The 13,883-nt window shown below is 39.6% G+C and overlaps 1 protein-coding gene across 5 annotated transcripts in view; it reads right to left on the reverse strand.

Moving 5' to 3' along the window:
• myo9b (myosin IXb) overlaps positions 1-13,883 on the reverse strand; it is an 81,121-nt gene that overhangs the window by 48,165 nt on the left and 19,073 nt on the right. For all 5 annotated transcript variants that reach the window (XM_037531164.1, XM_037531166.1, XM_037531172.1 and 2 more), the window contains exons 3-5: positions 9,774-9,868; positions 8,127-8,189; positions 6,147-6,246 (exon numbers count right to left, since the gene is read on the reverse strand). In XM_037531164.1, coding sequence (XP_037387061.1) covers positions 6,147-6,246; positions 8,127-8,189; positions 9,774-9,868 — 258 coding nt within the window. The remainder of the gene's footprint in view (positions 1-6,146; positions 6,247-8,126; positions 8,190-9,773; positions 9,869-13,883) is intronic.

The raw sequence follows: 13,883 nt of genomic DNA on the forward strand, positions 1-13,883 counted from the left end.
CTGGGAGATATTAGTCCATCAACAACACCAATAAACACTCCTATACACTAGAATAGGAGATATTAGTCCATAATAACCTCAATAAACACTCCTATACACTAGAATAGGAGATATTAGTCCATCAACAACACCAATAAACACTCCTATACACTAGAATAGGAGATATTAGTCCATAATAACCTCAATAAACACTCCTATACACTAGAATAGGAGATATTAGTCCATAATAACCTCAATAAACACTCCTATACACTAAAATAGGAGATATTAGTCCATAATAACCTCAATAAACACTCCTATACACTAGAATAGGAGATATTAGTCCATAAACAACCTCAATATACACTCCTATACACTAGAATAGGAGATATTAGTCCATAATAACCTCAATAAACACTCCTATACACTAGAATAGGAGATATTAGTCCATAATAACCTCAATAAACACTCCTATACACTAGAATAGGAGATATTAGTCCATAATAACCTCAATAAACACTCCTATACACTAGAATAGGAGATATTAGTCCATCAACAACCTCAATAAACACTCCTATACACTAGAATAGGAGATATTAGTCCATAATAACCTCAATAAACACTCCTATACACTAGAATAGGATATATTAGTCCATAATAACCTCAATAAACACTGCTATACACTAGAATAGGAGATATTAGTCTATAATAACCTCAATAAACACTCCTATACACTAGAATAGGAGATATTAGTCCTTCAACAACCTCAATAAACACTCCTATACACTAGAATAGGAGATATTAGTCCTTCAACAACCTCAATAAACACTCCTATACACTAGAATAGGAGATATTAGTCCATAATAACCTCAATAAACACTCCTATACACTAGAATAGGAGATATTAGTCCATAAACACCCTCACTAAACACTCCTATACACTAGAATAGGAGATATTAGTCCATAATAACCTCAATAAACACTCCTATACACTAGAATAGGAGATATTAGTCCATCAACACCCTCACTAAACACTCCTATACACTAGAATAGGAGATATTAGTCCATAATAACCTCAATAAACACTCCTATACACTAGAATAGGATATATTAGTCCATAATAACCTCAATAAACACTCCTATACACTAGAATAGGAGATATTAGTCCATAATAACCTCAATAAACACTCCTATACACTAGAATAGGAGATATTAGTCCTTCAACAACCTCAATAAACACTCCTATACACTAGAATAGGAGATATTAGTCCTTCAACAACCTCAATAAACACTCCTATACACTAGAATAGGAGATATTAGTCCATAATAACCTCAATAAACACTCCTATACACTAGAATAGGAGATATTAGTCCATAAACACCCTCACTAAACACTCCTATACACTAGAATAGGAGATATTAGTCCATAATAACCTCAATAAACACTGCTATACACTAAAATAGGAGATATTAGTCCATCAACACCCTCACTAAACACTCCTATACACTAGAATAGGAGATATTAGTCCATAATACCCTCAATAAACACTCCTATACACTAGAATAGGAGATATTAGTCCATAATACCCTCAATAAACACTCCTATACACTAGAATAGGAGATATTAGTCCATAATAACCTCAATAAACACTCATATACACTAGAATAGGAGATATTAGTCCATAATAACCTCAATAAACACTCCTATACACTAGAATAGGAGATATTAGTCCATCAACAACACCAATAAACACTCCTATACACTAGAATAGGAGATATTAGTCCATAATAACCTCAATAAACACTCCTATACACTAGAATAGGAGATATTAGTCCATCAACAACACCAATAAACACTCCTATACACTAGAATAGGAGATATTAGTCCATCAACAACCTCAATAAACACTCCTATACACATGAATAGGATATATTAGTCCATAATAACCTCAATAAACACTGCTATACACTAGAATAGGAGATATTAGTCCATAAACACCCTAACTAAACACTCCTATACACTAGAATAGGAGATATTAGTCCTTCAACAACCTCAATAAACACTCCTATACACTAGAATAGGAGATATTAGTCCATAATAACCTCAATAAACACTCCTATACACTAGAATAGGAGATATTAGTCCATCAACAACACCAATAAACACTCCTATACACTAGAATAGGAGATATTAGTCCATCAACAACCTCAATAAACACTCCTATACACATGAATAGGAGATATTAGTCCATAATAACCTCAATAAACACTCCTATACACTAGAATAGGAGATATTAGTCCATAAACACCCTCACTAAACACTCCTATACACTAGAATAGGAGATATTAGTCCATAAACACCCTCACTAAACACTCCTATACACTAGAATAGGAGATATTAGTCCATAATAACCTCAATAAACACTCCTACACACTAGAATAGGACATATTAGTCCATAAACACCCTCACTAAAAACTCCTATACACTAGAATAGGAGATATTAGTCCATAAAAACCTCAATAAACACTCCTATACACTAGAATAGGAGATATTAGTCCTTCAACAACCTCAATAAACACTCCTATAAACTAGAATAGGAGATATTAGTCCATAATAACCTCAATAAACACTCCTATACACTAGAATAGGAGATATTAGTCCATCAACAACACCAATAAACACTCCTATACACTAGAATAGGAGATATTAGTCCTTCAACAACCTCAATAAACACTCCTATACACTAGAATAGGAGATATTAGTCCATAATAACCTCAATAAACACTCCTATACACTAGAATAGGAGATATTAGTCCATCAACAACACCAATAAACACTCCTATACACTAGAATAGGAGATATTAGTCCATCAACAACCTCAATAAACACTCCTATACACATGAATAGGATATATTAGTCCATAATAACCTCAATAAACACTGCTATACACTAGAATAGGAGATATTAGTCCATAAACACCCTAACTAAACACTCCTATACACTAGAATAGGAGATATTAGTCCTTCAACAACCTCAATAAACACTCCTATACACTAGAATAGGAGATATTAGTCCATAATAACCTCAATAAACACTCCTATACACTAGAATAGGAGATATTAGTCCATCAACAACACCAATAAACACTCCTATACACTAGAATAGGAGATATTAGTCCATCAACAACCTCAATAAACACTCCTATACACATGAATAGGAGATATTAGTCCATAATAACCTCAATAAACACTCCTATACACTAGAATAGGAGATATTAGTCCATAAACACCCTCACTAAACACTCCTATACACTAGAATAGGAGATATTAGTCCATAAACACCCTCACTAAACACTCCTATACACTAGAATAGGAGATATTAGTCCATAAACACCCTCACTAAACACTCCTATACACTAGAATAGGAGATATTAGTCCATAATAACCTCAATAAACACTCCTATACACTAGAATAGGAGATATTAGTCCATAAACACCCTCACTAAACACTCCTATACACTAGAATAGGAGATATTAGTCCATAATAACCTCAATAAACACTCCTATACACTAGAATAGGAGATATTAGTCCTTCAACAACCTCAATAAACACTCCTATACACTAGAATAGGAGATATTAGTCCATAATAACCTCAATAAACACTCCTATACACTAGAATAGGAGATATTAGTCCATCAACAACACCAATAAACACTCCTATACACTAGAATAGGAGATATTAGTCCTTCAACAACCTCAATAAACACTCCTATACACTAGAATAGGAGATATTAGTCCATAATAACCTCAATAAACACTCCTTTACACTAGAATAGGAGATATTAGTCCATCAACAACCTCACTAAACACTCCTATACACATGAATAGGATATATTAGTCCATAATAACCTCAATAAACACTGCTATACACTAGAATAGGAGATATTAGTCCATAAACACCCTCACTAAACACTCCTATACACTAGAATAGGAGATATTAGTCCATAATAACCTCAATAAACACTCCTATACACTAGAATAGGAGATATTAGTCCATAAACACCCTCACTAAACACTCCTATACACTAGAATAGGAGATATTAGTCCATAATAACCTCAATAAACACTCCTATACACTAGAATAGGAGATATTAGTCCTTCAACAACCTCAATAAACACTCCTATACACTAGAATAGGAGATATTAGTCCATAATACCCTCAATAAACACTCCTATACACTAGAATAGGAGATATTAGTCCATAATACCCTCAATAAACACTCCTATACACTAGAATAGGAGATATTAGTCCATAATAACCTCAATAAACACTCCTATACACTAGAATAGGACATATTAGTCCATCAACAACACCAATAAACACTCCTATACACTAGAATAGGAGATATTAGTCCATCAACAACCTCAATAAACACTCCTATACACATGAATAGGAGATATTAGTCCATAATAACCTCAATAAACACTCCTATACACTAGAATAGGAGATATTAGTCCATAAACACCCTCACTAAACACTCCTATACACTAGAATAGGAGATATTAGTCCATAAACACCCTCACTAAACACTCCTATACACTAGAATAGGAGATATTAGTCCTTCAACAACCTCAATAAACACTCCTATACACTAGAATAGGAGATATTAGTCCATAATAACCTCAATAAACACTCCTATACACTAGAATAGGAGATATTAGTCCATCAACAACACCAATAAACACTCCTATACACTAGAATAGGAGATATTAGTCCATCAACAACCTCAATAAACACTCCTATACACATGAATAGGATATATTAGTCCATAATAACCTCAATAAACACTGCTATACACTAGAATAGGAGATATTAGTCCATAAACACCCTAACTAAACACTCCTATACACTAGAATAGGAGATATTAGTCCTTCAACAACCTCAATAAACACTCCTATACACTAGAATAGGAGATATTAGTCCATAATAACCTCAATAAACACTCCTTTACACTAGAATAGGAGATATTAGTCCATCAACAACCTCACTAAACACTCCTATACACATGAATAGGATATATTAGTCCATAATAACCTCAATAAACACTGCTATACACTAGAATAGGAGATATTAGTCCATAAACACCCTCACTAAACACTCCTATACACTAGAATAGGAGATATTAGTCCATAATAACCTCAATAAACACTCCTATACACTAGAATAGGAGATATTAGTCCATAAACACCCTCACTAAACACTCCTATACACTAGAATAGGAGATATTAGTCCATAATAACCTCAATAAACACTCCTATACACTAGAATAGGAGATATTAGTCCTTCAACAACCTCAATAAACACTCCTATACACTAGAATAGGAGATATTAGTCCATAATACCCTCAATAAACACTCCTATACACTAGAATAGGAGATATTAGTCCATAATACCCTCAATAAACACTCCTATACACTAGAATAGGAGATATTAGTCCATAATACCCTCAATAAACACTCCTATACACTAGAATAGGAGATATTAGTCCTTCAAGAACCTCAATAAACACTCCTATACACTAGAATAGGAGATATTAGTCCATAATACCCTCAATAAACACTCCTATACACTAGAATAGGAGATATTAGTCCTTCAACAACCTCAATAAACACTCCTATACACTAGAATAGGAGATATTAGTCCATAATACCCTCAATAAACACTCCTATACACTAGAATAGGAGATATTAGTCCATAATACCCTCAATAAACACTCCTATACACTAGAATAGGAGATATTAGTCCATAATAACCTCAATAAACACTCCTATACACTAGAATAGGAGATATTAGTCCATAATACCCTCAATAAACACTCCTATACACTAGAATAGGAGATATTAGTCCATAATAACCTCAATAAACACTCCTATACACTAGAATAGGAGATATTAGTCCATAATAACCTCAATAAACACTCCTATACACTAGAATAGGAGATATTAGTCCATAAAAACCTCAATAACCACTCCTATACACTAGAATAGGAGATATTAGTCCATAATAACCTCAATAAACACTCCTATACACTAGAATAGGAGATATCAGTCCATCAACAACCTCAATAAACACTCCTATACACTAGAATAGGAGATATTAGTCCACCTGTCTGAGGTAGTGATAATCTTCTGGCTCCTGCAGCTTGAACTCCTCTCGCTCTTCATCAGACGCTCCAACCAGCAGGTAGTAGAAGACGTGGTAGTTCCTGCAGAAACACACACCAGGCATTAATCACAGATGAGATGGGATGAAAACGTCCTGAGACGATTTCAAAACATACAGCAGATTCTAACACTGATCATATCATAGCAGCGTAAACACCTGTTTACTGTTCAGATCACAGCGTAAACACCTGTTTACTGTTCAGGTCACAGTGTAAACACCTGTTTACTGTTCAGGTAACAGCGTAAACACCTGTTTACTGTTCAGATCATAGCAGCGTAAACACCTGTTTACTGTTCAGATCACAGCGTAAACACCTGTTTACTGTTCAGGTCACAGTGTAAACACCTGTTTACTGTTCAGGTAACAGCGTAAACACCTGTTTACTGTTCAGATCATAGCAGCGTAAACACCTGTTTACTGTTCAGGTAACAGCGTAAACACCTGTTTACTGTTCAGGTAACAGCGTAAACACCTGTTTACTGTTCAGATCACAGCGTAAACACCTGTTTACTGTTCAGGTAACAGCGTAAACACCTGTTTACTGTTCAGGTAACAGCGTAAACACCTGTTTACTGTTCAGATCATAGCAGCGTAAACACCTGTTTACTGTTCAGGTAACAGCGTAAACACCTGTTTACTGTTCAGGTAACAGCGTAAACACCTATTTACTGTTCAGGTAACAGCGTAAACACCTGTTTACTGTTCAGATCATAGCAGCGTAAACACCTGTTTACTGTTCAGGTAACAGCGTAAACACCTGTTTACTGTTCAGGTAACAGCGTAAACACCTGTTTACTGTTCAGGTCACAGCGTAAACACCCGTTTACTTTTCAGGTCACAGCGTAAACACCCGTTTACTGTTCAGATCACAGCGTAAACACCTGTTTACTGTTCAGGTAACAGCGTAAACACCTGTTTACTGTTCAGGTAACAGCGTAAACACCTGTTTACTGTTCAGATCATAGCAGCGTAAACACCTGTTTACTGTTCAGGTAACAGCGTAAACACCTGTTTACTGTTCAGGTAACAGCGTAAACACCTATTTACTGTTCAGGTAACAGCGTAAACACCTGTTTACTGTTCAGATCATAGCAGCGTAAACACCTGTTTACTGTTCAGGTAACAGCGTAAACACCTGTTTACTGTTCAGGTAACAGCGTAAACACCCGTTTACTGTTCAGGTCACAGCGTAAACACCCGTTTACTGTTCAGGTCACAGCGTAAACACCCGTTTACTGTTCAGATCACAGCGTAAACACCTGTTTACTGTTCAGGTAACAGCGTAAACACCTGTTTACTGTTCAGATCATAGCAGCGTAAACACCTGTTTACTGTTCAGGTAACAGCGTAAACACCTGTTTACTGTTCAGGTAACAGCGTAAACACCTGTTTACTGTTCAGGTAACAGCGTAAACACCTGTTTACTGTTCAGATCATAGCAGCGTAAACACCTGTTTACTGTTCATGTAACAGCGTAAACACCTGTTTACTGTTCAGGTAACAGCGTAAACACCTATTTACTGTTCAGGTAACAGCGTAAACACCTGTTTACTGTTCAGGTAACAGCGTAAACACCTGTTTACTGTTCAGGTCACAGCGTAAACACCCGTTTACTGTTCAGGTCACAGCGTAAACACCCGTTTACTGTTCAGATCACAGCGTAAACACCTGTTTACTGTTCAGGTAACAGCGTAAACACCTGTTTACTGTTCAGGTAACAGCGTAAACATGCCATTCTCCATCAGTCTGAAGGCCAATTTCAACATGCAGAGAACCACTTAAGCATGCAAAGGGTTCTCTGATGTGTAGAACCGCTGTCTTCACTGCAGAACCTAACGTGTTTTTTGAGAAGGTACGTTAGATTAAGCTCCGTCAGCGAGTGGGGAGCGGACACCGTGAACGCGGCGATGAGTCGGTTACCTCTCGCAGCTCTTCCTCGACACCAGGCGACACTTCTCCAGCAGGTACTTCTCTATAGTAGCTCTGAAAGTCAAACAGATTCATCATCATCATCATCATCATCATCATCATCAAGCATTTCCCAGAACCTCCATGACCGATCATAACCCAGGTGAGTGTAAAGACAGCTCAGGGCGAGGGCCGAGTCTGAACTCGAGCTTCAGTGACTGCATCATGAGAGGGACGCCTCACCAAATAATCAAAATTAATAAGCAATTTCTCACAGGCAGAGCGCAGGAGCGGAGCGGAGGGGCAGGATTTCAGAGCAGGGCGAGGGGCGGAAACGTCTGCCGCTCCGCTTCACTCACTCGATCTGACGGCAGGCCGGGTGGAGGGGGTGGAGGGGGTGGAGGGGGTGGCATCGTGACGCGGGCTCAACCTTGAGGTCTGTAAGCCGTCGACGACAGACGACACGACACGCCTGTGTCCTTTGGCTTCAGCACTGGAGCGACGGGGCTGAGACACAGCGCTGTGCAAACGTCAGAGACCCCCTCAACCCCCCCCCCCCACACACACACACACCCCCACCGTCCCCCCTTTCATTTACTTACAGTCATGACAGACGCTAAAGGGCCGACATCACACAAACACTAGTTTTAATACGCAAATATGTAAAAATGTTTTACATTCATTGTTGCTCTGAAGTCACTGTCACAACAGAAGAACCCTTTTTGGGGCCCTTTTCAACAACAGATATGTTCTATATAGAACCATGAACACTGAAAAGAACCCTTTGCATGACTAAAGGGTTCTTTGCATAATGAAAGGCTTAAATAGAAACATAAATAAAGAACGCTTTTCAAGGTGTCATACAGAACCCTTTTCAAGAAGGTTCTATATAGCACCAAAAAGGGTTCTTCTACTGTGACAAGCTTGACTTCGTAAATATAACAGAACACTTTTTGGGTGCTATATAGAACCCTTTCCTATATAGAACCATCTGCAACATATTCTCCATCAGTCTGAAGCACCATTTCACAATGCAAATGGTTCTACAGAGAACTATGAACACTCAAAGAACCCTTTCCGTGATTAAAGGGTTCTTTGCGTTATGAAAGGGTTCTTCAGTCTGATGGAGAACATGCTGTAAATGGTCCTGATAAGGGTTCTTCTATTTTTACAGGCTTGACATTGTGACAATGGAAGAACCCTTTCTGGTGCTGTATAGAACCCTTTTCAAAAACAGCTATATTCTATATAGAACCATGAACACTGAAAGAAGTTAAGAACATTTAAAGGGTTCTTCGCACCATGAAAGAGCTCTTCAGATGGATGGGGATGTACTGTAGATGGTTTTATATAGAACCTATTTGAAAAGGGTTCTATATTCTATATGGCACCAAAAATGGTGTGTTCATGGTTCCATATAGAACCATTTTCTTTGGTAAAGAACCCTTGAAGAAGATCGTTTGTAAGAGTGAGAATCGGCCTCGTAGCTCTAGTGCTGATCTCGGCGGATCGTCTGTGTTCGGGCTGTTCCGGACGTTCCACTGTTCTATGGCTTTAGGGGCGTGAGAGACGTTCTCGTTCTCTCCGTTTCTGAGCGGATCAGCCGCAGGAACATCACTCACTCATGTGAAGGATGTAGGAGCTTTAGAGCCGACTCACCCTCTGACGACGCCGCCCTCCAAAAAGTTCACCTGGATAAACTTCCCGAAGCGGCTGGAGTTGTTGTTGTAGGCCGTTTTCGCGTTTCCGAAGGCCTGCAGGAGAAAAGACGATGACACGCTGTAAATCAGAGCCCATCAGCGTCCACAACGGCCAGAGACACGACTACAGACCAGTCTTCAGATCTGAGGGTCAGTGTGTCCTCAGATAACCAGCACACACTGAGCCTTTCTACTCAACACACGGCAAAAACACCGTCTTATCCAGCGAAATCATCCTAAACCGAGTGGATATACCAAATATCTCTCGCTCCAAGGATGCTGTAAGAGTTATATAAGATCATATGACTTCTTTTAATCAAATTAATTAGGTGATCTTACTAACCCAGTAGAAGTAGAAGCTCCTCCCTTTAGACCTCCACTTGAGTAAAAGTACTAAAGTATTTCCCTTCAAATGTACTTAAGTATAAAGTAAAAGTACTAAAAGAGTAATTCTGGCTCTGATGTCCTGTTATCATTTTTATAACCAGACTGGCTTCATGAACTCATTTCAGGTGAAAGTCCTCCAGCGTCTCTCTTGGTAAACCAGTCTTTTAATAGAACGTCATTAATTAGTGACGCTGACGTCTATTAAAATGATCAGAAGCACAAAACACTGAAGGTAAACAGTTTCCATCAGGGAGAACCGAGTGGCTCTGAAATCACTTTTTACACACAAGCAAAGTTTCAGTTTCAGATTTATTTACAACTTAGTTCCAAGTTTAAGTTGAATAAAAACTGGCTTTAAACTCAGGATCACAGATGAGCTCCTTTACTATGTTGATCTGTAGGCGTCTGTTCATAAACATAAACCAGCCCAAACTCATTTACTATAAAATGAAATGGTGTTTGTAGAAATTCAGAAAAAAGCCGCGTCAGTCTCGACTGCATATGTGGACATATTTCTATATTGAGCTCTATTTACACAAAGTTAGGTTAGTTCATCATTTATGTTGAACAGACTCTCCCAAAGTTTTACGCTGCTGCGCTGACGTTGAACCGCGTGCTGCACTGGGTCGGTCTGACCAACAGGTCAAAACCAGCTCTAAACAAAGTGACCGCTGGGCCCTGATTGGTGCTCTGGCTTTGCGCTTCTTTCGTTTTGACATGTTACGTTTTTATACACACAGAAACCAAAAGGAACGACAGATTTCTCAGAATGTAGGAGGAGAAAGTCGGAGTTCTCTAAACTCTCATAAAACAGCGTCTCAGTCATCAGGCAGTGAATTCAGAACCAGTTCATGTAGGAACTTTCTGTAGGAGCTTTTAGAGGGACGTCTGGTTCCTATCACCACCACTGTGAACAGCTCTGACTCGGTCAGGAGAACCTGCTCTGAACCTCTAAGTTTACATCTGAACCACTTAATTATGCTGGAACTTTGTGGAAAGTAGGCGGAGTTCCTCTTTTCCAACGTTAATGTGTCCATCAAGCGGTTTTATTGAAACGACATGAGGCCTGAAGCTAAAACACAAAGCCTCAAATTTGACTGTGAATAAACGGAGCGGATGCGTTTTGGTCTCTGTGGACTAAACTAGTCACCGTCTTATTCACCTTATTTGGGCTCGATGAAGGTGGCCGAAGTGAGTGGACACACGTCTACTGGCGATTAGATCAGACGAGGCTGATATTAATAGCGGGTGTGAACAGGAACTCATCTCTGACACACTGCAGCGACGGCGGCTGTAACTGAGCTAATGTGGTCAACCTGGTCTGGACTTCACTTCTGACACGCAGACAGAGAGCGCTGCAGTTTCTACGGAGACGGCAAATCGCTCCACAGCATCGGGCCCCTCCGGGTCCCCGTCAGCGTCCCAACACCACACACGTCAACCGCCGACGGCGTCCGATTACATCCCTGTAGCGCCCAGGCCTGCAACAAACCCCCATCAATGACCATTCAACCTGTTCACCGTGACCCAAAGTAACAGGGGGCGCTGTTCCTGCATACCATGGGCCAAACTCACCATCTCGGCCTCATCTGAGAGGAAACACTCTGGGCATGTGCTGTAATGGAACACTGACCGTCAGATCAGACCTGAGATGGTCTGAGATTTCCTGCATGTCTGTCGTTTCTCTGTGGGACTGGACTCGGGCGGGCCGAGCTGAAGAGGGTGTTGGCCCGTGACGGCGTTAGAAGCCTCTTAATCCAGATAGCCGCGGAAAAACGAACCACGACCTTACTGCCAATTCACGGATTTACATGTGAGGTGTTCTAACGTCGTGTGATGTTCTACAGAAACATCTTTATGTCCTAACAGATATGACACCGTGTCTGTTTATACACTAAACATGTTTGGGTTACAATATATTTATATTAAAAATGAAACTATTAGTTATTTTAACAGTTCCACCTTCTCGAGCCTCAATTTATCAATACGGGTTCTTAAATCAATCATATTGAACTCCAAGCACCACAGACGAGCTCGTCCCCACAGCCGCGTGTGAGGTAAAAACGTGTTGTTCTGCTATTGTAACTACAATAATCCACACATGACTATGAAATATATGAATGAAATGACAAAGAAAAACACCAGATAAATATGATAAAATATATAATAAAAGTCCCCCAGGAGTCGAGGCTCTGGTGTTACTGCGTCTCTTATTCTGAAATAAAAGTCACGCCGATGATGTCACTCGACCTCTGACCTGTTGTCTGAGGATCTATGGAGAAAAGCTCATGGTGAGTCCACTGCGTCTCTCAGTTCTCAGAGATCTTCTCATTCAGCTCATGATCTCATATGAAGCTTCTAGCTGACGTCACCGGTGTGACCGACTTTATTCTGAGGTCACTGTGAAAAAAACAATATAAATGGATAAAATTCCATATTTTAGTGGACGTTCCCTGATGGACAGCGTGTGGTTTGATGTTCTGTAAAACGCACTGATCATTAAAAACGTCTCTGGTGTTTCCTTAATTATGAGGAACACCGATGACGGTCAGTAACACCAGTGACTCCTATGGAGAGACAGAAGAGTGGACGCTTCTATAGAACGACCCGAGTCACGCTGACCATATGAGACGTCATAAGATCGCGTTTTTCCATGTGTGGTTGCAGTTTTTTCAAGTGTTATTGTATATTTTTCCACATATGCTCACATGTTTTGTGACTGCTGTGAATAACGGATCATAAAGCGGTTTGTGGGAATCAAATCCGGATGTTTAAAGCTTTCAAGCGGTGTGCTGCACCACCACAGTGCTATAAGTACATAACTACAAGTGAACCCTGACTGAATGTGCCGCTACAGTGATCTACACGAGGTTCAAAACTCAGAAATATAGGAACAAAAACACTGGAATTCCCCTTTGAGATGTTCACACATCTGTATAATTCAATCATTGAGATTTCAAGTCATTCAGAGGGTTTGGTGTGAAGTGGTTCAGACGTCTTTACAGTGGTGGTGATGGGAACCAGGCGTCGCCATGACTACAACACAGATATAGACACTTTATTTACCATCCAGAACCTCCAGAGAACCCACACGAGTCTTCTGAGCTTATATGGAATGTTGATGATGGAAAACAGTGGAAAATCTGGAATAATGAGTTTTCTTTGGGGACTATTTTGCCGCACAGCGCCCTGCATGTCTCCCTCCACCATGAATGGAGTTGAAGTTCTCTAAACTCTCATAAAACAGCGTCTCAGTCATCAGGCAGTGAATTCAGAACCAGTTCATGTAGGAGCTTTTAGAGGGGGACGTCTGGTTTCCATCCCCACCACTGGGAACGGCTCTGCCTCAGGAATTCCCCTTAAGCATAAGCAGGTTTATTTCAAGGACCACAATTTCACATGTGTAATTATTTGTGTCAATATTTATTTCTGATATGAATCACCCACGGGTGCTGTAACTGAGCTAGTCTGGTGAACCGAAAGCTCGTCACTGAGTCACTGATTGAAAACACGACATTTTCCCAGAAACCCAGCTGAACAGCAGTAGGAGGCGGACAGACGGACGAGCAGTTTTGAGGAAGATCAAACCTCGTGAGTGAAAATGAAACTGACTGAAATAGCTCTGCCCACTCGCGCCGCTGTAGGGCCATACGTTACGAGAGGCAGGTGATATTTATACACT

The sequence above is a fragment of the Pygocentrus nattereri genome, chromosome 2, assembly GCF_015220715.1.
Source record: "Pygocentrus nattereri isolate fPygNat1 chromosome 2, fPygNat1.pri, whole genome shotgun sequence".
Classification (NCBI taxonomy): Eukaryota; Metazoa; Chordata; class Actinopteri; order Characiformes; family Serrasalmidae; genus Pygocentrus; species Pygocentrus nattereri.